The sequence below is a fragment of the Odocoileus virginianus genome, chromosome 22, assembly GCF_023699985.2.
Source record: "Odocoileus virginianus isolate 20LAN1187 ecotype Illinois chromosome 22, Ovbor_1.2, whole genome shotgun sequence".
Taxonomy (NCBI): Eukaryota; Metazoa; Chordata; class Mammalia; order Artiodactyla; family Cervidae; genus Odocoileus; species Odocoileus virginianus.
In genome coordinates this window covers 25,478,278-25,506,089 of record NC_069695.1, presented here as the reverse complement: position 1 = coordinate 25,506,089, position 27,812 = coordinate 25,478,278, and the positions used below count along the sequence as shown (strand labels likewise).

The 27,812-nt window shown below is 40.9% G+C and overlaps 1 protein-coding gene across 8 annotated transcripts in view; it reads left to right on the top strand.

Moving 5' to 3' along the window:
- The window catches only part of OSBPL1A (oxysterol binding protein like 1A), a 212,555-nt gene that overhangs the window by 169,334 nt on the left and 15,409 nt on the right, over window positions 1-27,812 (top strand). For all 8 annotated transcript variants that reach the window (XM_070452756.1, XM_070452754.1, XM_070452755.1 and 5 more), the window contains 4 exons: window positions 4,791-4,866; window positions 21,866-22,000; window positions 23,167-23,264; window positions 24,340-24,522. In XM_070452756.1, coding sequence (XP_070308857.1) covers window positions 4,791-4,866; window positions 21,866-22,000; window positions 23,167-23,264; window positions 24,340-24,522 — 492 coding nt within the window. The remainder of the gene's footprint in view (window positions 1-4,790; window positions 4,867-21,865; window positions 22,001-23,166; window positions 23,265-24,339; window positions 24,523-27,812) is intronic.

Sequence of the window (27,812 nt, the reverse complement as noted above, 5' to 3'; positions counted from 1 at the left end):
AGACGTGGTGTGGGGAGAAGTATGAGATATCTCACTAATATTTTTATATTGATTACATTTGAAATGCTAATATTTTGGACCCTATTGGGTTAAATCAAATATATTATTAAAATTAATTTCTCGTTGCTTTTTTTTTTTAAGGCACTACAGAGTTTAAAATTATCTGTGAAACTCTCATATTTCTGTGATACAGTATACAGTATGTGTTAGTCGCTCAGTCGTGTCCAGCTTCTTTGCAACCCCATGGACCGTAGCCCGCCAAGTTGCTCTGTCCATGGAGTTCTCCAGGCAAGAATACTGGAGTGGGTAGTCATTCTCTTCGCTAGGGAATCTTCCTGCCAGGGATTGAACCCGGTCTCCTGCATTGCAGGCGAATCCTTTACGATCTGAGCCACTGCGGAAGCCCCATTTCTATGGTAAGTCCCTCCGCTTTGGCACTGCTGACATTCCGTTCAGTTCAGTCACTCAGTCGTGTCCGACTCTGTGACCCTGTGAACCGCAGCACACCAGGCCTCCCTGTCCATCACCAACTCCCGGAGTTTACCCAAGCTCATGTCCACTGAGTCAGTGATGCCATCCAACCATCTCATCCTCTGTCGTCCCCTTCTTCTCCTGCCCCCAATCCCTCCCAGCATCAGGGTCTTTTCCAGTGAGTGAGTTCTTCACACCAGGTGGCCAAAGTATTGGAGTTTCAGCCTCAACATCAGTCCTTCCAGTGAACACTCAGGACTGATCTCCTTTAGGATGGACTGGTTGGATCTCCTTGCAGTCCAAGGGACTCTCAAGAGTCTTCTCCAACACCACAGTTCAGAAGTATCAGTTCTTTGGCACTCAGCTTTCTTTATGGTCCAGCTCTCACATCCATACATGACCACTGGAAAAACCATAGCCTTGACAAGACAGGCCTTTGTTGGCAAAGTAATGTCTCTGCTTTTTAATATGCTATCTAGGTTGGTCATAACTTTCCTTCCAAGGAGCAAGCATCTTTTAATTTCATGGCTGCAGTCACCATCTGCAGTAATTTTTGAGCCCCAAAAACAGCCAGCGCCACTGTTTCCCCATCTATTTCCCATGAAGTGATGGGACCAGATGTCATGAACTTAGGTTTCTGAATGTTGAGCTTTAAGCCAACTTTTTCACTCTCCTCTTTGACCTTCATCAAGAGGCTGTTTAGAAGCTGGATAATTTTTTGGTGTGGTGACCTGTCTTGTTCCACGTGGGTTGTTTAGCAGCATCCCTGGATGAGCTGAGGGAGACCAACTTCCCACCTAGTGCAAGAATGCCTGTCAGGGCCACGACCGAAAGGGATCCTCCAGCATCTGTTTGAAGCCCTTCCTTGTTGAGATTTCGTCTCCTGTATTTCGATTAACTATAAGACAGGTTATGTTTTATGTTGGCTGATACGTTGTTATTTAGTACCTAAGTTATGACTGACTCTTTCGTGACCCCATGGACTGTAGCCCAGCAGGCTCCTCTGTCCATGGGATTCTCCAGGCAAGAGTACTGAAGTGGGTTGCCATTCCCTTCTCCAGGGAATCTTCCCAACCCAGGGATCAAACCTGTGTCCCCTGCATTGGCAGGTGGATTCTTTACCACTTAGCCACCAGGGAGGCTCATAGCTGTTATGTTAGCTTTGTATAACGTTAGGTTTATATTATATTTACCTTAGCTGTCCTGTAGCTTCCACTAGTGATCCTAGTGCTGATCTCTTGAGTAGCACAACATAAACCAAATTCTTTAAATTCAGTTCTTAATTGAAGAATAATTGCTTTACAATATTGTGTTGATTTCTGCCATACATCAACATGTATCAGCCATAGGTATACACATGTCCCCTCCCTCTTGAACTTCCCTCCCACCCCATCCTACCCCACCTCTAGATTCTTTATAAAAGGAATAATGTGTACCAAAAGGCCTTATAAATTTCCAAAGCACATTCATAAAATACTTAAACCTCTACTCCAAGTAAAGCTTGGATGTCTCTTATCTCCTGCTTTCTTGCTTGCAAAATGTGTCTTTTTTTTGTTCTTGCCTTTAATTAGAATAGTAACGTATATACATACATTTAATGTAAGCATCTGCCAGGGAAGATACAGTCCCTTATTCAGTTTTCACAAAACTTATTTTAGGCTCATAACTTCCTAGACATAGATTTTGTTTTTTAATAGACAAGAGATGAAAAATGTAGTTGATGTGCATCTCTAAAACTGTATTATACATGCAAATGCTAGGTAATGGCAGAGATTCTACCCCTGGATTCGATTGTTCATGTCATCAAGATTGATAGTCTTAGGTTGTATAGAGAATGTGATTTCAGTACCATCTGTGGCCACTTATCCAGCAGATTGGGCAGATAACAAATCTGCCAAATGAGCAGTGTATGTTCCTAAAAAAGGAAAATCAGAAGGATTCTACCACGGAGGATCTTAAAATATTATTTATTTAAAAACTTAAAATTTTAGTAACTTCTATAATTTGACGTAGTTTATAGAATATAGATTCTACAGAAGGTAAAAATTTTAATATTTTCTTTTCTCTTTTTTACATTTATTTTAATTGGAGGATAATTACTTTACAGTGTAGTGATGGTTTTTGCCATACATCAGCGTGAATCAGCCACAGTGTCCGTGTGTCCCCTTCACCCTGAGCCCGCCCCCCACACCTCCCCCCACAGTGTCCGTGTGTCCCCTCCACCCTGAGCCCGCCCCGCACACCTCCCCCCACAGTGTCCGTGTGTCCCCCCCACCCTGAGCCCGCCCCCCACACCTCCCCCCACAGTGTCCGTGTGTCCCCCCCACCCTGAGCCCGCCCCCACACCTCCCCCCGACTCCGTCCCTCGAGGTCCTCCCAGAGCACCAGCTCCGGGTGCCCTGCTTCATCATCCAACTTTCACTGGCCGTCTAGTTTACACATGGTAATGCATCTGTCTCAGTGCTATTCTCTCAAAGTTTCTTTAGTATTTTAGTTACACGGGTATGTTTCAAACAGCATTGGAAAACCAGCACCCTTGGCCATAACCTAAGGTAATGGAAAAGAAAGCGTCATTATAAGAGTGTTTCAGGAAGTTGTTCCCGGCTCCCCCGCCCCTGCCCCTGGTAGTGCTGAGGTCTCAGGATGCTTGAGCTCAGGTGTGTTGCTCATCGGAATAGCAGGCTCTGCCGACAACAGCCACCCTCCTCTCAGCAACTTCTCAGCTCCTGCAGAGGCTTTGGGAATGTTCCTTCTCTAGAGGTTAATTTGTAAAGGATCTTCCCGTATATCCAGAATTGGTTGAGTTTGGTTCAGTATTGGTATCTCTGGGAAAGTACTGATACATGATGCACAGCCTAAATTATACTTTGGCTTTGGAGTTGGCATTTTGCTATTTAATTTCATAAAACAACCTGATACTGGGTTCTCTGATGGCATTTTTGTTTCCATTATTTAATAGATAAAGGAAAATAATTTATTGAGTATCAGAATGTGATAGGTCTGTCTTAGACCAGACAGCAGGTCAGATATGCCAGCTTGTGAAAGCACAGTGTCCCTCTGAGGTGGTTTGAATAGCTGGACACCAACACAGGAGGGTTAGGAGAATTCTGATCAGGACAGTTCTGAAGATGTGGGGCCCGTTGATCTGCTCTGAAACTTTTTCAGGGCCCAAAATAGCAGTGACTAGGGATATAAGCCCAGAGTGACCCTGTTTTAGCCTTTCTATGATGATGCACATTTTTTCCAGTTTTGTTGAGAAATAATTGATATACCTCACCAAGGTTAAGGTGTACAGCACGGTGGTTTGAGTTACATGTATATTACATTTCACAGTATTGTGACATGATTACCACAGTAGGTTTAGTCATCATCCATCATCTCATATAGATAAAAAGAGAACTTTTTTTTCCTCCTGGTGTTGAGAACTCTAAAATCTACTTTCTTAACTTCACAATGTACCTTAATTGTATCTCCGGGTGTTACCTATAGTCATGTTGTACATTACATCCATGGTACTTTATCTTATAATTGGAAGTTTGTGCATGTTGACCACCTTTCTCCATTTCTCTCCAGCCACAAATCTGATCTTTTTTCTGTGAGTTTTTTGTGGCTTTTGTCATTACTGTTAGATTCCACATGTAAGTGAGATTGTGAAATATTTGTCTGACTTGTTTCACTTAGCATAATACCTTCAAGGTCCGTTGATTTTGTTGCAAATGGTAGGGTTTCCTCATTTTTTATGGTTGAATAATATTCCCCTCTTTGTGAGTGTGTGGGTATGTGTGTCTGTGTGAGAGAGAGAGAGACAGAGAGAGAAATACATCTTGTTCTGTTCATCTGTCAGAGGACCCGCAAGTTGTTACCATGTCTTGGCTGTCATAAATAATGCTGTTATGAACATGGGGATGTAGACATCTTTTCAAGTTAGTGTTTAATATGTTCCCAGAAGTAGAATTGGTGGATATTATGCGAGTGCAATTTTAATCTTTTCAGGACCCCACATACTGTTTTCTGCAGTAGCCGTACCAGTGTACAGTCCCTCCAATGGTGTACAACCTTCATTTTTCTCCACAGTTATGTCAGCATTTGTAATTCCTTTTGGGTGATGCTATTACAGGTATCAGGGGATATCTCATTGCGGTTTTAATTTGCATTTCCCTAATGACTAGTGATATTTAGTATAGTTGCATTTGCACACGATGCATATTTTTATATGCATATTAATGTATGCTTGTGGCTTTCATGGTAATGACAGTAGCTTTTTTTTCCTACTGCCAGTGCTGTTAAAGTTAAATTATTTTTTCTTTCTTTTTTTCCAGAACAAGCCTGCCCTCCCCTATGTTTTCCAGAAATGACTTCAGTATCTGGAGCATCCTCAGAAAATGTATTGGAATGGTAAGTTAACTCTCATTTCCACAATATGAAGCTGATGTGTGTTTCATGCATATCCTTGGAAGAGAATCTTAATGTTGGCATAAGTGATACACAGCAATGTTTCTGAAAACTTTTGAGAATCAGAAATTAGGAAAAGTCTTATACTAGGTTTTCCTGACAGAGTTTTAACCATTCATTATGCTATTTAATATGACTTTCATGTGACTTTTCATTATAAGGAAATAGGAAAAGAAAATGCTCTTGCCCCATTGTCACACCACATTTGTATGTACCCATGGAATTACTCTGGAGAAGACACTGGCAACCCACTCTAGTACTCCTGCCTGGAGAATCCCATGGACGGAGGAGCCTGGTAGGCTGCAGTCCATGGAGTTGCTAAGAGTCAGACACGACTGAGTCACTTCACTTTCACTTTTCACTTTCATGCATTGGAGAAGGAAATGGCAATTCACTCCAGTGTTCTTGCCTGGAGAATCCCAGGGACGGGGGAGCCTGGTGGCTGCCGTCTATGGGGTCACACAGAGTTGGACATGACTGAAGCGACTTGGCAGCAGCAGCAGCAGCATGGAGTTACTCTCCGAAAGAACAGACTCCCCACAGTATAGAATATAATTTCACTTACACTTCTGTGCACAGAGCAGATTTTGTACTTTGTGAGTGTGGTGTATGTGAGACATTTGGAATGTGCCTTTGCTTACTTATCTACAGGTGGATCTGATTTTTTAGGAGGAGAGAGATGGGTGGCGAAACTTACTATTATGTAAATCCTATGCTTAGTCACTTCAGTTGTGTCCAACTCTGCAACCCCATGGACTGTAGCCGCCCAGGCTCCTCTGTCTATAAGTTTCTCCAGGCAAGAATAATGCAGTGGATTAACATTTCCTCCTGCAGGAGATCTTCCTGATGCAGGGATCGAATCTGTATCTCCTGCCTTGCAGGCACATTCTTTACTCTCAGAGCCACCTGAGGAATCCATATAAATCCTTAGATTCCCTTTAAAATAGTAGTCCACGTCACTACCCTGACGTCAGGCTTGGATTCTGAGTAAAGTTCTCTTCTTCCAGCATGACCTTTGACCAACTAGAATGATGAAAATTTTAAAGCATGTGAGTCTTGAGCTGCTAAAGAATCTGCTTGGGCATGCTGCTGCTGCTGCTGCTAAGTCGCTTCAGTCGTGTCCGACTCTTTGCGACCCCATGGACTGTAGCCCACCTGGCTCCTCTGTCCATGGGATTCTCCAGGCAAGAATCCTGGTGTGGGTTGCCATTTCCTCCTCCAGGGGAATCTTCCTGACCCAGGGATCAAACTTGCATCTCCTGTGTCTCCTGCATTGCAGGCAGATTCTTTACCCACTGAGCCACCTGGGAAGCCTCCTGAAGTATAGTCACTTCCTAAACATGTTCACTCTGACGTGTGAAATCATTTCAGCTGCTGGGGTGCCCATGTTAGCATTTTTCGAACGCTCGGAGTCTCTGCAGTAATGTCATCTGAGACTTCCTGAACATAATTTCCTAGGAGATAATCTCAGAAACATCTATTTTAAGGGCTTCCCTAGTGACTCAGTTGGTAAAGAATCTGCCTGCAATGCAGGAGACACGGGTTTGATCCTCAGGTCGGGAAGATGCCTTGGAGAAGGAAGTGGCAACCCACTCCAGTATTCTTGCCTGGAGAATTCCATGGACAGAGGAGCCTGGCAGACTATAGTCCATGGGATCACAAAGAGCTGGACACGACTGTGCAACTAACTTTCACTTTTACTGCATGGAGAGTAATTCAGCTAACCTCTCTGTAGCTGGATAACAAGATTTATCCCAGTCTTACCACTTCCTGTCTTTGAGACCCTGGGCAAGTTGCCTTGCTTCCCTGAGTAAAGTTAGAAGAATAATTAGTACTTTATAGCTGCATTGAGAGATACAAAAGAAAATTTATGTAAAATGTCAGGACAGACTCTGGTTTAGCTTAATGCTCAACATTATTATCAATAGTTAATGACACTTAGGGTTTCCCTGATAGCTCAGTTGGTAAAGAATCTGCCTGCAATTCAGGAGAACCCAGTTTGATTCCTGGGTTGGGAAGATCTGCTGGAGAAGGGACAGGCTGCCCGCTCCAGTATTCTCGGGCTTCCCTTGTGGCTCAGCTGGTAAAGAATCCACCTGCAATGCTGGAGACCTGGGTTCAATCCCTGGGTTGGGAAGATCCCCTGGAGAAGGGAAAGGCTACCCACTCAGTATTCTGGCCTCGAGAATTCTATGGACTGTATAGTCCATAGGGTCGCAGAGTCGGACTTGACTGAGAGACTTTCACTTTCGCTTTTCAATCACATTTAGGCAGAGCACCTGGACTTTTAGCTCCATTTTGTTTACATTAAGACTCATCAGGACAAAGCAAATGTATTTAGGCAAATGTATATATTCTTAAATAAAATGTTAATTATACATGTTAATCTCTTAACTGGAATTTTCAGGACGAAAAAGTGATATCCTATAGAATTAATATTTTCAAACCCTTAGTAAACATAATTATCAGTGAGATCCAATATGTATGTATGTGTTTAAAATTAAAGCTAGTTTCATAAAAAAATACTCATTATTAAAACAAATGATATTTTTCTATTAGATCAATGCTGACTCTAGCTCATTAAATTGATTTTGTAACCTGCTAATGAAAGGGCTTCCCTGGTTACTCAGTCGGTAAAGAATCCTCTTGCAATGCGGGAGACCTGGGTTTGACTCTCTGGGTCGGGAAGATTCTGGAGGAGGGCATGACAACCCACTCTAGTATTCTTGGCCAGAGAATCCCCAGGGACAGAGGAGCCTGGCGGGCTGCAGTCCATGGGATCGCAAAGAGTTGGACATGGCTGAGACAAGAGCGCAGGGCAGTGTATGAAATCCACAGTTACTGTAGAATTGCTATCACGTTTGTTGGGTCAGCAGCATTCGTATGAAAACCAGATGTGGTTTGGTGTTTTTTGGTGATCGGGGAAAGTACAGTTTTCTGTATTTCTCTTGCTTAAGTCTGTCACCTACCATCTCCTTTCTCACTGGATGTCAGATTTAGCAGTACTGTCATGAGTTTGTTCTGGCTAGTAACTGATAATCATCTGGTGTATGTGTCTAGATGGAAATTAACCATCCTTTTAAAAGACGGTAAATAATGTTATGTTGGCTTGTTACCTGCATACTTTGAAAGATGCGCTATTTCTTTAGAAAAATGGTTTTACCTTTATTTTTAGGTGCAGAACTGTTTGTACAGAGACAGACTGAATCATAGATAAAGCAAATAAAAGCAGAGCTGTTTGGGTTGAAAGGGGACCATAGTGTGTTTTGAAACTTGTATCTGTAGAACTTTCTGAATAAAATCATAGAGAAAGAGCTGCAGGGGAGGTAATATTTGGGGCGAGTGTTCTCTGGTGAGGTTTTGTAAGAGAGTAATGTTCTAGATGAATATTTATTAATGTGATCTGGCATTTGGAAGTATTGTTCTTTGGGTGCTGTCGTGGGCTCCCTTTTAAAGGGCAACAGAATCAGTCCAAAGGGGTCAGCACTGTGCACAGTGGAGATTTAAAGTAGAACGGGTCTTGAGAGAGAAAGCAAATGACATCCCCAGAATAAATTTTTAAAGTAGTTTTCGGTATCAGTCCCTCTCGTATCTGCCTCCTTCTCCCCCCTCTCAAGGAAAATAGGTCAAAAATTAGAAGGTATCAGCATTCATAGAGTATTAGCATTCATAGAGTTTATTACCTTAACTTCAAAGTGTCAGTCTCAAGTGGTGCTAGTGGTAAAGAACCCATCTACCAATGCAGGAGACATAAGAGACACAGTTTCAATCCCTGGGTCAGGAAGATCCCTGGAAAAGGAAACGACAACCCACTCCAGTATTCTTGCCTAGAAAATCCCATAGACAGAGGAGCCTGGTGGGCTACAGTCCATGGAGTTACAAAGAGTCAGACATGACTGAAGCAACTTACAGCCTGTATGAGGCACTGGGTGGTGTGAAACCAATTGGAATTCGAATTCAAAGTGAAGGTGGATTTCAAAACTCTCCCACTGCACTTTGGAGATTCTGTTTCACTTAACAGTCTAGACACTTGGCTTCAGGTCCTTTCTGTGTGAGGACATCTCAGAAGCCATGGATAGACCCGTCAGCTAGCTCTTCCCATAGTTTCACATTCACTTTCTTCTTTTCATGATGAAAAGAAAGTGTTAGTTGCTCAGTACTGTTTGACTCCTTGCGATCCTGTGGACTGTAGCCCACCAGGCTCCTCTGTCCTTGGCTTTCTCCAGGCAAGAATACTGGAGTGGGTTGCCATTCGCTTCTCCAGGGGATCTTCCCGACCCAGGGATCAAACCTGGGTCTCCTGCATTGCAGGTGGACTGTTTACAATCTGAGCCACTAGGGAAGCCCTGGCTTATCTTTTTATGATAAGAAGTCTTCAAAGTTGCAGAGGAAATCTGATATGCACCATAGCTTTTCACGACATCTCTGTCGACTTGAGCACATGAGAGCAGAGTGGGGAGTGTGGACATTCTGCTGGAAACCTCCCAGTTCACATTCAGCTGGGGTCTGGTCCCAGCTTTCTCAGAAATCAGTGCTCCTCATTTATGATGTTGTAGTTCATGGAGTAGTGTCGGGAAGCCAGTAAGACATGGGATAGGTGCTTACCTGCCAGGTGTGGTCTCGGTATAGCTTCATTTTATCAGTAAGGAATGGAGGAGGAAATGGCAACCCACTCCAGTGCTCCTGCCTGGAAAATCCCATGGACAGAGGAGCCTGGCGGGCTACAGTCCTTTGGGTCGCGAAGAGTCGGACACGACTGAGCGCCTAAACCACAGCTAATCAGGGAAGAAAGTTGGTGTCTTTAGGCACGTGACGTCCTGGGCCTCTGAGCACCTGCTCCAGCCAGGCTCATGCTTTATCTCCCACTGCCACATACAGAACACATGTTACTTTGCTTTCTTTCCCAAAAGAATATAGAGACTCAGATTTCCAAAACTAATGACACCCTTTTTTTTTCTCCCAGTCTGTTTTGGACAGGATTATGTTACCCAATGTTGGGTTACATAGTACACGAAATGAATACTTTACATAACTGGAATTCAATCCTAAATCTCTGTGTGATTGAAGCTTTTATCAAACAGATTCCCATCGGAGAGTTAATACTGGTATTGGTGAGCAGTTTGAATCCTTTGTTCCTTACTCCCGTTGTCTTCGAAAGGATTCTAGTGTCATAATCCCATTGTCTTCTCTTTCCCCTGTTTTCTTTCTCCTCTTCTCTCCTGTCCTTTTACGATTTGTCAGCAGGACTCACCCAGTGGTTAGGTCACGGGTCACCACGCTTAGTGACTTTGGAAAGCAGAACCAGCTCCAGGTTGAGCAACCGAGGCACCCGGACACAAAATTTGAGTAGGTGCCTGCACCTGAGGGTGCTTCTGCTAAACGTCTTGGAGTCCTAGAATATTAATGTTCGAGTATTATAAAAGGGTGAGGAAGAGCTGGTATATTGTAAATACTGTTACTAAAGTGAAAATATTCTGTCATTCTTAACATTACCCAGTACAACCAAATTCCATAAGAGATTTGAAAACTTTATCTGTTTTTTTGCTCCTTTAACTCCTATTTCCACTCCATATTACTATCGAGTATTACCCTAACCTAATTTTTTTTCATCTTTGTAAGTCTTTTATTGAGTACCCTATCATACTTTGCTATCCCAAAAATATAGAGTAAAATTAAAATGTAAGAATTTATATTTTATGGCCATAAGACTTGAGTACTAAAAGTTTCAAGTTCTTTTTACATGAATGTTCAAAATAACAAATGTTACAAAATTTATGAAACTATACCACAAAGGTTATAATGTTATTCATTAAAAAGGATTTTTTCATTTGGGTTAAGATACCCCAGAATGAATTTCATGCATTGCCAGAATGAGACAGGGCAGTAACAGTTATGTTCTTTTTTTTTTAGTAGATTTGAAGATTAAGAAGCCTTGCTTACAGTAATAGATGGGAGTAGGAGTTCTGTGTTTTTTTAATATCTAGCAATATCATCAGTTCTTTGGCCTTTTCCTGACAGTACGTCAAGAGTAAAATGGTAGTATATCATCCACCAAAAATAATTTTTTATGATCCACAAGTTGACAACTTAATTAAGACTTCTCTTAACGTTACTGGAAACCACATTTGAAAACTCTAACTTGCAGGAGGTCTTGTTACCCACCCTGGAGTCACGGGCGTCTGGGTCTCTGGGAACTGCAGCAGAGACACCTCACCAGGGCTCTCAACTTCGATTCCTATGCTAACTCACATCTACCTTGCAATACTGAGAAAGGGTTGAGAAAACTGAAATATTTTCCCTAAAACATACCTTGTATAATCTTTTTTTCATGAAATACTTTTGTCTTACCATGAGCTTTAAAGGTTTTCCATGAAAACCTCAGACTCATCTCATTCCCTTGACGCAGAATACCTACCAAGTCACCTCAGAACCAGACGCATCCCGGGTCAGTCACTGTCAGGACTGTGATGTTATTTTTGGGTTCAGATAAACACGTTGGTCTATGTCACTGTGACAGCTGTCTCATTCTTTTCTAAATATAAGACAGATACAGCTCTAGATAAGATTTGGAGCTTTGCCCAAACTGGTACATCATTATATCATAAATACCAACGTAAGAGACGGGGCAGAAGAGGAAAAGTAGTTAAACAAAATGTGTCATCTCTACCTCCCCACTCTACAGTGATCTGAAATAAATATCCGAGAAGTGACCGAAAGACCCTGTTTCTAATGTCAGATCTTTGTCTTATCAGAAACAAAGGGCCTTGACTTAACGGAGATTTCCTTGGTGCTAACCAGTACTGTATCTTTTTTTTTTTTTTCAACTTTTTATTTTGCATTGGGATATAGCAGTTCACAATGTTGTGATGGTTCCAGGTGAACAGTGATGGCACTCAGCCATGAGTATACATATATCCATCCTCCCCCAAGCTCCCTCCCATCCAGGCTGCCACGTGACATTGAGCCAAGTTAGCTGTGCAGTACAATAGGACCTTGTTGGTTATCCGTTTTAAATATAGCAGTGTGGCCAGTACTGTATTTTTAAACTTCTTTTGGTGCCCTGTAGATTTTCACACACTGGGGCAAAACTGCTATGCTAGGATTCAGGATGGTGTGAGGGGTGGGGTCTCCCACCCCTCCCCGCACCAAGTAAGTGAAAAGTGAAAATGTTAGTTGCTCAGTTGTGTCCGACTCTTTGCAACTCTGTGGGCTGTCCATGGAATTCTCCAGGCAAGAATACCGAAGTAGGTTGCCATTCCCTTCTCCAGGGGATCTTCCCGAGCTACGGATTGAACCCGGGTCTTCTACATTGCAGGCAGATTCTTTATCAAACAAAGGACATTGTAAAAGGAGAGGCGGGAAAAGGGCCACAGTGTGCCGTCCAATGCAGGTGCATCCTTGGCCCATCAGTTCTTAGGTAGGAGTGCGTGTGGAGGGTGAGCACCCACGGGTCAGTTCCCCTTCAGCATCCCTGCCCACAGTCACTGGGAACCTTCCGGGACTACAGTGTGGAGACCGTGGCTCTGGTCCAAGTGTCCAGCCAGTGCTTTAGGCATCCTTCCATGTTCCTGCCTGGTGCTGGTCTAGTAAGAGGACTCACACGGCCTCCCAACCCTGAAAATGTTCAGCTACGAGACAGGAAGAATAGGAAAGGAATATATTGTCCCTCAATGCTTTTCTTGTCTCCCCCCCCCCCCCTTTTTTTTTTACCACTGACTGCATCCAGCTATCCATGGTGTGGTTCATTCAGTTCACACACAGACACCCCTGTCCGGGGTGTAGTTCCTTTGTTTCTGGGTGTCATGCTCCCCAGGGCTGGTCTGTGAGAGCCGAGGAGCAGAGGTGTAACCACAGCAAAAGGCAGGAGAGTGGCAGGCTTGTTCAGTCTGCGCACCCAGAGTGGTCCCCAAGGGCTGTCCTGCGAGGTCTTGGTGTGGCCACTTTGGGCGTGATTGGTGTATCAGGATGGCAAGAACCCCTCTTGTGATGGCCAACTTACAGATGATAGACCTCTGTGGAGAGGGAGGGGACTGGGTACCATGAGGTGGGAAAGAGACCTTTGACCGCCCAAGGCCCTTCTGTGTAAGGAGGACACATTTTTACATCTTTGGTAGCTGTGCAAGGTAGCAGGGCTGTTGTGGAGAGAGGATCCCGTGCCAACCTTGGCACACCCAGGGGACAGAGCCCAGGCAGCCAGTGCTGCCCGTCAGTGAAGAACCTAGAAGCCCTGTTAGTGCTCGGGTCGCTCACCTGGGTGAGCATCCTGCCTGCTGGCTGACTTAGCTAAAGACCCAGGCTGAGCTGCTCTCTCTAACCCAGGTCTTAAAGATTTGCACGGTTGGCCATTACAATGCTAGGCGTAACACTTATAAACTGTTTTTCATTTCAGACTTGGCCTTGCCTGTGGGTTGTTTATATAGTGCTTAAGGGACTAAGCAGCCTGCTTTTTTTTTTTTCTTCTCAGTTTATCAGCTGATGAGCAGCTGCAATTAAGAGTTTCTTCGGTTTCATCATTGGTTGCTATTAATTTGCATGGATAAATTTAAACTTTGCTTTCAGCTGGGTCACAAGGTAGAATTGCCTGGCATAAATATTTAATTTTTCCAGTTGACTGAAACTTTCAGTGATAAAAGCATTCTCTAGCTCATGTTTCTTCCTGAAACTTGACCTTCATAATATGCATTGTTGCTTTTCCTATTACTGGAATATATACCGTATTCGTTGGTTGCATACAGTAGCTAGAGAATCCAGTACCAAACTTCATTGTCTTGTAAGTAAAAATGGTGTCTCTGTGCATTTCCAAGAGGGAGCGAAATATAATTTGTATTGCCAAGGTTTTCATTATATATCCATTATATAAATTTCATTATATAAATTTAAATTTAAGCAATTAAAATAATTGTAAGATTCAGTTCAGTTCAGTCACTCAGTCGTGTCCTTCTCTTTGCGACCCCATGGACTGCAGCACGCCAGCCCTCCTTGTCCATCACCAACTCCCGGAGTCCACCCAAACCCATGTCCATTGAGTCGGTGATGCCATCCAACCATCTCATACTCTGTCGTCCCCCTCTCCTCCTGCCCTCAATCTTTCCCAGCATCAGGGTCTTTTCCAGTGAGTCAGCTCTTCGCATCAGGTGGCCAAAGTATTGGAGTTTCAGCTTCAACATCAGTCCTTCCAGTGGACACCCAGGATTGATCTCCTTTAGGATGGACTGGTTGAATCTCCTTGCAGTCCAAGGGACTCTTGAGTCTTCTTGAAAACCATAGTTCAAAAGCATCAATTTTTCGGCACTCAGCTTTTTTTTTATTAAAAAAAAGTCCAACTCTCACATCCATACATGGCCACTGGAAAAACCATAGCCTTTGACTAATGGACCTTTGTTGACAAAGTAATGTCTCTGCTTTTTAATATACTGTCTAGGTTGGTTATAACTTTCCTTCCAAGTTTAATAATAATTACAGGCTAATAGAGGCAAAAAAATTGCAAGTTCATTGCTATATTTTAAATCTGTTAGACTATTTACACAGTCGAGGTGGTTTTTATGGTTGTCTGGATCTATATTTGTATGTTCCATCAGGGCTTTTTCTGTCCCTTCCACTCCCTGTTACCTGGGCCACAAGCTTGCCTTTTCATTTCCTTGAATGCTTGCATTCTGAGTTACTGAAAGAAGCAGGAAGAAGGTGTTTAAATTATTCTTGATTACAAAATTGGATTTAAAGACCCTTTTAGAATTTGGGGAGCTTTTCAAATTATTAAAAAGGAGTCTGCCCATTGAATGGATGATAAAACCATGTCCTTTGTAACTTGGTCTTCAGAGTTGACACCACACTCTTTCATTGACTTGCTGATTCATATGAAGTCTAACCAACAGGTGCTGAATAGCCACTATCTAACAGGCTTGTGACTGTCCCTTTCTTGCTTGTATATTTCCTCGGGAATATTTATGTGAGGGTATGGCAATGCATACTGTAGAGGTAAAAGATTAAGTCTCTAGGCCTGGATTCCCATCTGTTGTCGTCATTGTTGTCTAATCGCTAAGTCATGTCCAACTCTTTGTGGCCCCATGGATGGTAGCCCACCAGGCTCCTCTGCCCATGGCGTTTTCCAGGCAAGAATACTGGAGTGGGGTGCCATTTCCTACTCCAGGGAATCTTCCCAACCCGGGGATCGAACTCACATCTCTTGCATTTCCTGCTTTGATAGGCAGATTCTTTACCACTAGCGCCACCTAGGAAGCCCACCATCATTATGAAAGCAACAAATGTCACCCACTGGCATGTCTTTTGTTCCCTCAGTGAGTGAGTGATAGTCATTCTAGTATTTTTAGGGGGAAAAGTTCAAATTCAAACTTACAGGTAAAGTTCTTCGTTCCTTTACTGAATAAATTCTTTTAAAATTCCTTTAAACCTCACCCTACTATTGTGCACCACAAAGCAAAATGTAGAAAAAAGAGAGCAGAGTCAGAAATGGCATCAGTCATGTCACCTACCAAGGGCCAGGGCTCACATTGCCACCCTGGTGAACCCCTGTCTTCTTGGCGATTGGACCGAACAGAGAGCCTTGGTGGGACTACATAATGCCTCCTGGCTGGGGCGGGGAGGAGGGGAGAAACAGGTGTCCTTCCCTCACTCCCCCAACTTTTAAGGTCAGAACTCAAGCCACGCTGCCCCCAGGGTGGCGCTTGTGCGGCTCGGCTGCCAGGTGACAGGACAAGGTATCCCGGCCTTTGAAGCCGCCTTGCCTCCTCACAACCTTGGAGGACTTGGCAGTCTTGCATGTACTACTAATAGTAATGATCATACAGCTGACATGTATTGCTCGCTTAATGTATGCCTGGCACTGCTGTGAGTGTTTTTTTGTGTTTTGGTTTTTTTTTTTTTTGCTGTGAGTGTTTTGTGTGAACAAACTAATCTAATCCTGACAGCGACATCCCCACTTGGTGGAGAAGGGACACAGACATTAGGTAGCAGGAGCATGTGCTCTCAGCCCGTTCTTTTCTTTTGTTCTCTCTAAGTTATACGATACATGCAGTGTAATAGTTAGCGTTTTCACTGTTTGTAAGCGTGCGGTTCAGTGGCAGTTGTACGTTATCCTTGAGCTGCTGTCACCACCATCTCCCCACGAAACTCTTTTCATCTCACATAGCTGATGCTCTGCATCCCTGAATCAGCAACTCCCCACCTCCCTACCCCCCTCTCCCCCACACCCAGCCCTGGCAGCCACTGTTGTGCCCTCTGTTCAGAAGGCATTCTTTCAGCTACAACACTCTGCTGTCCCTGGACCCCAGGACTGGACCATCCTGAGTGTATCTAACTGCTCCTCCTCTTCCATCATGCCAGATACACTGTATTTCTTCTGTCTGTTTTATGACTAGCAGAATGTCAGCGTGTGTGTCTGAAGGTGGTCCACTTTCCGTGGTACGAGGTTGTCAGCTTCCCCATCCCTTCCTTTGGCCAGGCTGAAAGTGTTAAGATTTTTAAATCGTATCTCTTGTTTTACCCCTGATTGTAAGAGAAATACATGTCCCTTTTAGGAGATTTAGAAAATACAGAAAAGCACAAAGATCATCAAGATTACCTGGATTTCCAACTCCTAGAGACAACCGCTGTTAACTTTTTGATACCGCTACCTTCTAATATTTGTCTATATAACATATAGTTTACAAAATTAAAATATTTTTAAACATGTTGCATTGTAACCTTCTTTTTCACACATTTTCCCCATGTGAACTAGTGTGCATCATTCAACAAGAGGGTTCTGAGCTCAGGGAGTTTGTATTCCAGTGAAAGAGTCGGGAGAGGCTAGTGCTTTGATAAACGCCCAAATCGGAGTAAACTCGGGGACAGTGGGAACTCACAGGAGCACATGGGGGCAGGGGCACCTGTGTTGTGCTCTGTTCTGAGGTGCTGAGGACACAGGAAGTATGAGGTACTATCCCTTCCCTTGGGAGTTGTATCACTGGGTACTTAGCAAGTTGTGCTGGTTAGTACCCCTGACAGAGCAGCAGGTCGTCCAATCTGTGATCAGATGCTCACTTGTACAATACAGGTTGTGTGTTCCAGGAGCTGGGAGAGATGAGAAATCAAGGAAGAGAGGCTTGAACTGGGCTTTGAAGTTCTACTGGGGAGGAGATACAAGAGCTAAGGGAAGTGAGGAGGGCATTCCAGGTCAGGATTGGCTATAACAAGACTTTTATTTTCTTAAACAATTGATTAATTAATTAGACTGGGTGGGATCTTTAGTTGCAGCATCTGTGATCTAGTTCCCTTGAACAGGGATCGAATCTACACTCCCTGTATTGGGAGTGTGGAGTCTTAACCACTGGACCTGCCAGGTGAATCTCATAAGGAGACTTTTAATCTGGTGACTAAAGCAGTGCCTGGCACCTAGTAGGTGCTGAGTTAAAAGTTTTTAGAAAGATTCTTTGAAAAAATTTTATTTCTACATGCAAACTCTGCATGGTCAAGTTGCTTTAAAAGAGACGATCTTGGTGGACTTTTTTTTTTTTTTTTTTTAGGTACAATTGACTTTAAAATCTGTATCAAGATGATTGGATGTATGTATGCATTGTGAAAGGATTGCCCCATCAAGTTAATTAACACATCCAGCCCTTTACATGTGTAGCTTTTTTTGGTGACAGCATTTAAGTTCTACTCTTCTTTCATTTATACAAAACAGCATTATCAGTTGTCTACCATGTTATGTGGTAGATCCTCAGGACTTATTTATATTATAACTGAAAGTTCATACACTTTTACCAACTTCTGCCTATTTGCCCCACCCTGAAGCCCTTGGCAGTGACTTTCTACTGTATTTGATTGGTTCAGTTTTTTCTCTTTTTTTAAAGTTTGCCTGTGTGTGATACAATGCCGTGATTGTCTGTCTGGTTTATTTCACTTAGCATAAGGACCTCCATTTTCATCCATGTTGTCATAAATGGCAAGATTTCCTTTTGTGAGGACAAGTAATATTCGTGTGTGTGTGTGTGTGTGTGTGTATGTATGTATGTATACATATTATCCATTGACGGACACTTATATTGTTTTCATTGTGTATTCTTGGCTCCTTTGGCAAGAATTAATTGGCCATAAATGCATGGATTTATTTCTGGGCTTTCTATTCCATTCATATACCTGTCCATTTCTATGCCAGTTCTGTACTATTTTGATTAGTATACCTTTGTAATACAGTTTGGCATCAGGGGGCTTGATGCCTCCAGCTTTGTTCTTTCTCAAGATTGCTCTGGCTATTCAAGGCCTTTTGTGGTCCTGTACAAATTTCAGGATTGTTTTTCCTTTATCTGTGAAAAATGTCATTGGAATTTTGATAAGGATTGCATTGACTAGATCACTTTGGGTAGTTTGGACATTTTAACAACTTCTGTAATCCATGAGTACAGAAGTTTTGTGATTTCTTTTGTTAACGTCTTACAGTTTTCAGTGTATAGATCTTTCACCTCCTTGGTTAAATTTACCACTAAGTATTTTTTTCTTTTTGATGATATTGTAAATGGGATTGCTTTCTTAATTTCTTTTTCTGGTAGCTTATTCTTGGTGTATTGAAACACAACTGATTTTTGTAAGTTGGTTTTGTACCCTGCAACTCACTGAACTCACCTATTGGTTCCAATGGTGTTTTGGTGGAGTCTTTAGGGTTTTCTATTTATAATATCATTTTCAAATAGAGATAATTTTACTTCTTACTTCCTAATTTGAATGCCTTTTCTTTTTCTTGCGTTAGTATTCTGGCTAGAAAGGATGAATTTCTTACCATAATGATGAATTTTGTCAAATGCTTTTTCTGCATCTATTGAGATCATATATTTTTATTCTTCATTTTACTATTGTGGTATATCATATTGATTGATTGGCTTGTGTTGGACCATCCTGCTTCTCTGGAATAAATCCCAGTTGATCATGGTATATGACCCTTTAAATGTATTGTTGAGTTCAGCTTGGTAATGTTTACTTTTACATCTGTGTTCATCGTGGATATTGGCCTATAATTTTCTTTTCTGGGTCTGCTTTTGTCCTTCTCTGGTTTTAGTGTCAGGATAATGTTGACCTTGTAAAATGACTGTGGAAATGTTCCCTCCTCTTCTGTTTTTGAATAGTTTGAGAAGGGTCAGTATTCATTTTACTTTAAATGTCTGACAGAATTCACCAGTAAAGATATCTGGTCTTAGACTTTTGTTTGTTGGCAGGTCTTTGATTACTGCTTCAGTCTTTTTACTAGTAATTGATCTGTTCAGATTTCCTGTTTCTACATGATTCAGTTTTGTTAGGTTGTCTGTTTCCAGGAATTTATCCATTTCTGAGGTTGTTGATATTTCTTCCTACAGTCTTGATTCCAGCTTGTGATTCATCCAGCCCAACATTTCACATGATGTACTCTACATATAAGTTAAATAAGCAGGGTGACAATAAACAGCTTTGTTGTCCTCCTTTCCCAATTTTTAACCAGGCATTTGTTCCATGTAGTTCTAACTGCTGCTTCTTGTCTTGCATACAGCTTTCTCAGGAGACAGGTAAGGTAGGGTGGTCTGATAGTCCCTAATGTTTATGTTTAGAATTCTGTTTTTAAATCTTCATTCTAGAGTTATAAGTGAACTACTTAGCCCCAATCAGTATTTGAATATCCTTCAGTTAAATTTTTCTGTAAAGAAAGTGACCATGATTGAATGAATAGATTGGAAGTACTGCTCCTCCCTTTAATGTTAAAAGAAAATCTGACTTCCGGGCAGCATTAGTAGGAGTACAATTGGATAAAGGGTTTTTGGAAGGCATTCCGCTTGGTAGTAATGGTAAAAACTTTAAATGAGTGCACACCTTTGATCTAAAAAACCCACTTATAGAAATTTACTTTAAAACCATATTTGCTCATGTTCTAAAAGATTAAATTGTTCATGGTATAACTATATGTGTGTATATATATATATATATATATATGTATTTAAATTTTTTTAATAAGTAAATGTACCTTTTGCTAATGTGCCCAGAACTAGTCTTAAGTGTTTTGCAACTATTGGTCTTAGAAGAATGCTTTGTAGTAGATTATGCTATATACATTGTTAGATTAATGCCATGGTGTTGATAAGGAAGCTGGCAGAGTTTAACATGGCCGGAGTTGCATGCCCGCTAAATGAAAGAGCCTGCCGTGGAGCGCAGTCTGGCTCCGACGTCCTAACCACTGACAGTACAGGGGTTACAAAGAACTCGACAGACTCCGTGATGTCCTGTGCACGGGCGTGAGACCTCCAAACACAGGAGCAGCGAAAAAGGCAAGTAAATGAGCCAGTGCACAGAGCAGATGCCATGCGTGAAAAAATCCACATGTACACACGTGTGTAAATACACAGCGGTGTACCCCAAACTGTTGTTGAGGCTTTGCCTCTAAGGAAAGGAGCATTTTCATGTTTTACTTCTATTACTGAGAATTGCATGTTCCTCTTTTTAAAAAAAAAAAAAAGAAAAAAACCCATGAAGGTATTTTTAAGTAAAAGAGAGAGAGTCTGAGACATCTCAGTTAAGACAAGCCTTGGCAGTCCCCGCTTTCTTGACTTGGCCCACCAGTGAGTTGCTGCATTTACCAAGATCTCAGGGTGTTACATAGTGAAGAGCCTTCTGTTCTTTATCTCCTTATACTCCTGTTCTCTTTTGTCTTCCCAGAGAGGCAGTGTAAGCCTATCATTTCTTTTCATTACATTGAGCTGCTACATCTGTCTGCATTCTGCAGTATTTTATGATAATAAATGAGCTTCTTTTGTGTGTGTGTGTGTGCGTGTGCACATTTGGGTTGTAGTTTTGTGAAGGTCACTTTATTCTTAACTGTGCACATCTGTAAGAATGTAGATGTTTAGAAGGGTGGGAGGAAGCAGGTGGCATTCAACCTGGATGGTGCCTTGGGGTTGTTCACATGATCTTGGTTTTAGTTAGCAGTTTTCATGAAAGACCTGATTCCCACGAGAAACGTAGATAATGCTAGGTGGAAGGTTGGGAAGATTATCAGAGTAATCTAGAGAAAATCAAGGTAAGTTTGTTACCTAGTGAATTTTTTTAAAGATCCTGTGGTGCTGCTGTTTTCTGGCAGGATATGGTAGTGAAAGTGACAGTGTTAGTTGCTCAGTTGTATCCAGCTCTTTGCTTCCCCATGAACTGTAGCCCACCAGGCTCCTCTGTCCATGCAGTTCTCCAGGCAAGAATACTGGAGTGGGTTGCCGTTCCCTTCTCTAGGGGATCTCCTGACCCAGGGATTGAACCCAGGTCTCCTATGTTGCAGGCGGATTCTTTACCATCTGAGCCTCCAGGGAAGCCCCAGGATATGGTAAACAGAGGTGAAAGGTTGCAATTGAGGTTAGAGGACCCCTGCCCAATCGTTAAATTATTCTTGGAAGTCTACATGATTGTGTCATTCTATCAGACAGAATTTAATATCTATTCTGTAAAATATACATTAGCCATCTAGCACCCTAGTTCATAATGTATATGGATGTCCTCAGAAAACCTCAATATTGTCTGTGAAATGCAGTCTGAAGTTCTTTTGAAAAATCATTCTCAAAAATGGTCTGTGTGGTAGCTTCTTAGCCCAGTGTGGAGATGTTTGGTCTTTGCGTCCCCATCACCTTTATTTGTCATTTGCTAATTCTGATCTGAGGCAGACTTATTAACAGTCATCATTTCATTGATCACTAGTAGACTGCAAGCTCCTCGAAACCAAGGAAGAATGTCTGGGGTAGTCTTTGCATTTCTTCAAGGCCTAGGACAGTATATTCCACATGGTTAGATGATCTGGGAAGCCTTAGGAAACTGAACTAATACTAATTAAATTTCGTGGTTGCTGTTTTCTGTGACTTTCTTTCCAGGAACATGTTATGTCGAGACAGCAGCATGTAGGTTTACTGTGTGTTTTGGACATCACAGTTCCCATTTTCTTATTCACTAGGAACTCTCCAAGATCACCATGCCAGTTATATTTAACGAGCCTTTGAGCTTCCTCCAGCGACTCACTGAGTATATGGAGCATACATACCTCATCCACAAGGCCAGTTCGTTTGCTGATCCTGTGGAAAGGATGCAGGTACGTGTCAGCAAGCCCTGGGAAAGACTGAAGTCTTGGAAGGTCTTCTCTGCTACCTCCCCGACCTCTCTGCCCCCAACCTACACGCACAGAATTCATGCTAAGTTTAATGTGAGGTTAGGAAATGTTATTAATGCATTGCATGTTTGGAGTGTCATCTGTGTTCCTTCCCAGACCAGTGAGGATTGAAAGAAAGCAAAAAGTTCCAAAACCAAACCTGAGTTTGGTGAGCTGCTTCTGAGTCATTGTTTTAGAAAGTGGCATTGTGTTGGGGGGGAAGACAATTCAGCCTTTCAGGCTTCTCAAGAGTGTTTCTCGGAAGACATGTATATACATACACATATAAATAAGTGTATTTATGCTTATGTGTATATATAAATATACACATACTACCATAGGTTAAAAAAGAGGACAGGAAGGAATTGTACTTCTTGATTTTTTTGGAAGGGAGATATTCATGTGATGTATATGGATGGACTAGACACAGGGAGCTTGGACACATTGTTCTCCTTCCAGCAAAGCACTAGCATTCTAAATGGAGTCTTGTGTCCTTTCATGTATATAAAGCAGCTTTTCCCAACCTCACTGGACTTGATACCAGTTTGTTTGGTTTTCTCTCTTCACCCCATTCTAAAAGGGATGTGAAAGTGTTAGGCACTCAGTCATGGCTGACTCTTTGCGTTCCAGTGGACTGTGACCTGCCAGGCTCCTCTGTCCAAAGGGAGTTCCCAGACAGGAATACTGGAGCGGGTTGCCATTCCCTTCTCCAGGGGATCTTCTCGATCCAGGGATCAAACCTGAGTGTCCTGCATTGCAGGCAGATTCTTTACCATCTGGTGATGTACTTTTTAGAAATTTTAAAGGAATTAAAAGTAATGTTGGATTTGAGAGTCTTTTTTTAAAGTCCTTGAGAGTATTTGTAACACTGTGAGTATATTATAAAAACCACAGTTGGGATGACTTATAGGAAGAGACTCAAGAGTCATTTTCATTCTGAATATCCACATTGGCTTATTAGTTTGCTTATTAAGCCATCTTAAAAATACAACATAATTAAACTCCTCAGAATCATTTTGTAAATTACTGTCTTCAGCAAAATTTCAGTTCCTGAAAGGATGAGGACCGGCGAGGCTATTTTTAACTTGTGCTGACGCTCTGTCCCGCAGTGTGTAGCTGCATTTGCTGTCTCCGCTGTTGCTTCTCAGTGGGAACGCACTGGCAAGCCTTTCAACCCACTTCTGGGAGAGACTTATGAATTAGTGCGGTAAGATCTTCCACTCTATTCCAGGCAGATAGTTGAATTTGCATGATTTATATAGCTCTTCAAATGAAAATGGGTATTTTTTGAGCATTCACCAACATTCTGTATGACTGGAGAAAAGGTAACAGCTTTGATGTTTGTTTCTGTGATAGTTGTTATTTTAAAGACTCAAAAATATGAAAACATATATAAAATGGACCATTATTAAAAGTAAATACAAGAATTTCAGTATTCCTGATCTTGCAGGATTAGCTATCATCCTTTCTAGTTATGTATCCATTAGACAGGATAGATTTTTTTAAAATAACTGCATAAAATATATTAGCATGAACTTAGATTGTTGGCATAGAGGCAGTGACTGTATCTAAGGGTGCACTACTGTCTGCCTGCTGTCGCTTACTTCTTTACACACAGTTAGAGAATTCATTTGGCTTTTGTTTTTCTGAATCTTTCTCTTCCATCCATAAGTTTTGATCTCATTTATTCCCTAGGTGTTTGAAAAGGAGACGCTTTAGATTCTTCTGTCTTAGTATAAATGGGATAATAAGTTTTAAATTTACATGGCTAGTATCGCCAATTGATGAAAATCACTGCAGTTCATGGGTGTTCCTTATTTTAATGTGTTTAAGTAGCTCGATGTATAATAACATTGGTTTTAGTTGTTTGGGATGCATTTTTGCAGTTTCTCATGTATTGTCCTTTTCATCAGGATGATAACAAAGAATTGTTTAGTTTGTCAAATCCATTTCCTTAATACTTTAACATTGCTTTTAAAAAGATTTACTTTCAATTGGAGCATAGTTGCTTTACAATGTTGTGTTGGTTTCTGGTGTACAACAACATGAATCAGCTATAAGTACACCTATATCCCCTCCCTCTCACCCCCACATCCCCCTTCCCGCCTCTCATCACAGAGCACCACGCTGAGCCCTCTCTGCTAGACAGCAGCTTCTGATGGATATTTTACACGTGGTGGGATATATATTAACATTGCTTTCAGACTGAAATGACAATAATGTATATATTTTGTGGTGAGTTTATTCTAACACTACCTTTCTTTTTTTTTTTTAATCTTAAGAGATGACCTTGGCTTCAGACTCATCTCTGAGCAGGTCAGCCATCACCCACCCATTAGTGCATTTCATGCTGAAGGATTAAACAATGATTTCATCTTTCATGGCTCAATCTATCCCAAACTGAAGTTCTGGGGGAAGAGCGTAGAAGCAGAGCCCAAAGGAACCATCACGTTGGAGCTTCTTGAGTGAGTTGGAATCATACCTTTTACTTTTTCCCTGTGTCCCTACTCATTAGTATATACATACACTTGCATGCAGACCTGACCTTGTTTGAAAGCTGGAGAAAACGAAGCTGTTTTTATAAGATGTCAATTTCCTACATCATGTAAAAGAATTTGAGAAATGTGGCAACAGCCATGGTTAATCAGCCTAGGTATGTGTAAACAGTTTAACTTGATATATGATGGTGGTTTTGTTTAGATCTATTTTAAGATTAAATGGAGTTAATCACTCCATGATACTATCATGGTAATAATGCCTTGTTTAATCATCTTTTACAATGAATTCACTTTGAGAAATATTGTAATAACAGTCACATTGGAACATCTTAGACATTAGGTAAGTTGAAAGTTCTCTTCTTTTACAGTAGAAGAAAGATTGCCATGAAATATCTCTCCATTTATTTGTGTCATCTTCAATTTTGTTCATTACCGTCTTACCATTTTCAATATAAAAGTCTTTCACCTCTTTGCTTAAATTTATTTCTAGGTTTTTTTTTAATGCAGTTGTAAGTAAAATTGTTAATTCTGTGCTCATGGATTGAAAAAATACTGTTAAACTGTCACACTATCCAAAGCAGTGTACAGATTCAGTGCAGTCTCTGTCAAAATTCCAATAACATTTTTTGCACAAATTAATGCAGACAGTGCCACAGTTTATATGGGATCATGGAAGACCCCAAATAGGCGAAGCAATCTTGAGAAAGAAGAACTAAGCTGGAGGCATCATTCTCCCTGATTTCAAACTGTATTACAAAGCTATAGTAATTAAAATATATGACATTGGCATTAAAACAGATATATAAAACAATGGAACAGAGTAGAGAGCCCCAAAAATAAGTCCACGCAAGTAGGGTCAATTATTTTAAACAAAGGAGGCAAGAATATACAATGGAATGACAGTCTTCTCAATAAATGGTGTTGGAGAAATTGGACAGGCACATGCAAAAGAATGGAACTGGACCATTATTTTATACTATACACACAATTGACTCAAAGTGGATTACAAACTTGAACATAAGACTGAAAATCATAAAACTTCTAGAAGAAAGCATAGGTGGTAGACTCCTTGATATAGGTCTTGGCAATGATATTTTGAATCTGACACCAAAAAGAATAAAAACAAAAATACACAAGTGGGACTATGTCACATTAAAAGTCTTCTGCACAGTAAAGAAAAGCATCAACAAAATGAAAATGCAGTCTACTGAATAGGAGAAAATACTTGCAAATCATATAGGCTAACATCCAAAATACACAAAGAACTCATACCACTCAATAGCAAAAGAAAAAAAAGTAATTAAAAAATGGGCAGAAGATCTGAATGGACATTTTTTCAAAGAAGACATACAGATGATCAAGATGATCAACAGGTAAATGAAAAGATACTATACATCATTAATCAAGAGAATGCAAATCAGACCACAATGAAAGGGATCCCTTGTGCATGGTTGGCAGATGTAAATTGGTTCAGTCTCAATGGAAAATAATTTGGAAGTTCCTCAAAAAATTAAAAGTAGAACTACCATGATCCAGCAATTCCATTTTGGAATACTTAGCCAAAGAAAACAAAAACATTATCTCGAAAAGATATCTGCACTCCCATGACATTATTATACATGTTATAACTGTATAATATATTAATATGTTATATATATATACCTGTTCCACACAACAGTCAAGATATGGAAATAACCCAAGTATCCATCATTGGATGAATGGATAATGAAATTGTGGTACACACACATACACATATTATTCAGCCATAAAAAAGAATGAAATCTTGCCACTTGCAACAACGTAGTTGGACCTTGAGGACATTATGCTAAGTGAAATAACTCAGAGAAAGACAAATACTCTATGATCTTCTTATATGAGAAAAAGAAGGAGAAAAAATAATAAACAGACTTTAATCATAGAGTGATTCAGATATTGAAATTTGTATCAAAGATTTTAAAGCAGATGTTATAACTATACTCCATGACATAAAGATAAACACTCTTAAAATGAATAGAAAGACATTGAAGTATTTCTGGAAATTTTAGTAATGAAAAAATGCAATAACAAATGTAATAGCTGGGATAGACTCAATTGCAGAATAAAGATAATAAAATATGTACAGGATCCACAGGCTGAAAGCTATAAAACCCTGGTTACAGGAATCAAAGACTATCTGAGTAATGGAGAGTCTACCATGTCTCACTATACTTGGAATCCTTAATGTAATTCATATGTTTATTCTCCTTTAATTGATCTATAAACAGTGTGTATTAACACAATCCAAATTTAAAAGTCCCAGGATGAATTTTAGTAGATCAAGAGATAGTGGATCCTAAAATTTATATGGAAAGATGAATGAAACACTGTAGCCAAAATAGTTTTGAGAAGGAAGGAAGAACAGAATGATGGACTCCTGCCTCCTAATCTTAAGACTTTACAGTGAAGCTGTTGCCATCAAGACTGTTGTATTGACAGAAAGACAGACACATACAGAGAACAGCATCCAGAAACCGACCCACAGAAACATGGTCAGTTGATTTTTCATGAAGGTGAAAGAAAGCACTGTTCAGTAATGAAGGGTAGTCCTCTCTACAGATTGTGTGAGAACAGTTCGACATGCATGTATTAAAAAATGAACCTCAACTTACACCTCACACCCTAAGCAAAAATGATTCCAACTTAGATCATAGGCTAAAATCTAATGTACAGCTTTAAGCTTTTGGAAGAAAACAGGAGAAAATGTTTATGACTTTGGGTTATGCAATGACGTCTTATAACACTAAAGGACAATCTAGAAGAGACAAAATTGGTAAATTAGATTTTATAAAACTCTATTGCTCGGTGAAAAACACTCTTAAGAGAACAAAGAGAGAAGTTAGAGATGGATAAACATTATTTGTGAATCATTTATCAATAAAGGACTTGTATCTATAATATATAAAGCATTCTCAAAACAGTAAGAAAACAGACAACCCAGTAAGAAATTGGACAAAAGATGTGAATAGATACTTTACCAAAGAGATATATGAATGACAAATGAGCACACAAAAACATGCTCAACAGCATCAGTCATTAGAGAAATGCAAAATTAAAATCACAGTGAGATATCACTACACACCTATTAGAATGTCTAAAATCAAAATTTTTAGAGCTGACAGTATCAAGTGCTGACTAGGGTGCAGAGCAACCAGAAATCTCATGTATCACTGGGGGATCTGGTAAAACAGCAGAGCCACCCTGGCGAACAGTCTGGCTGT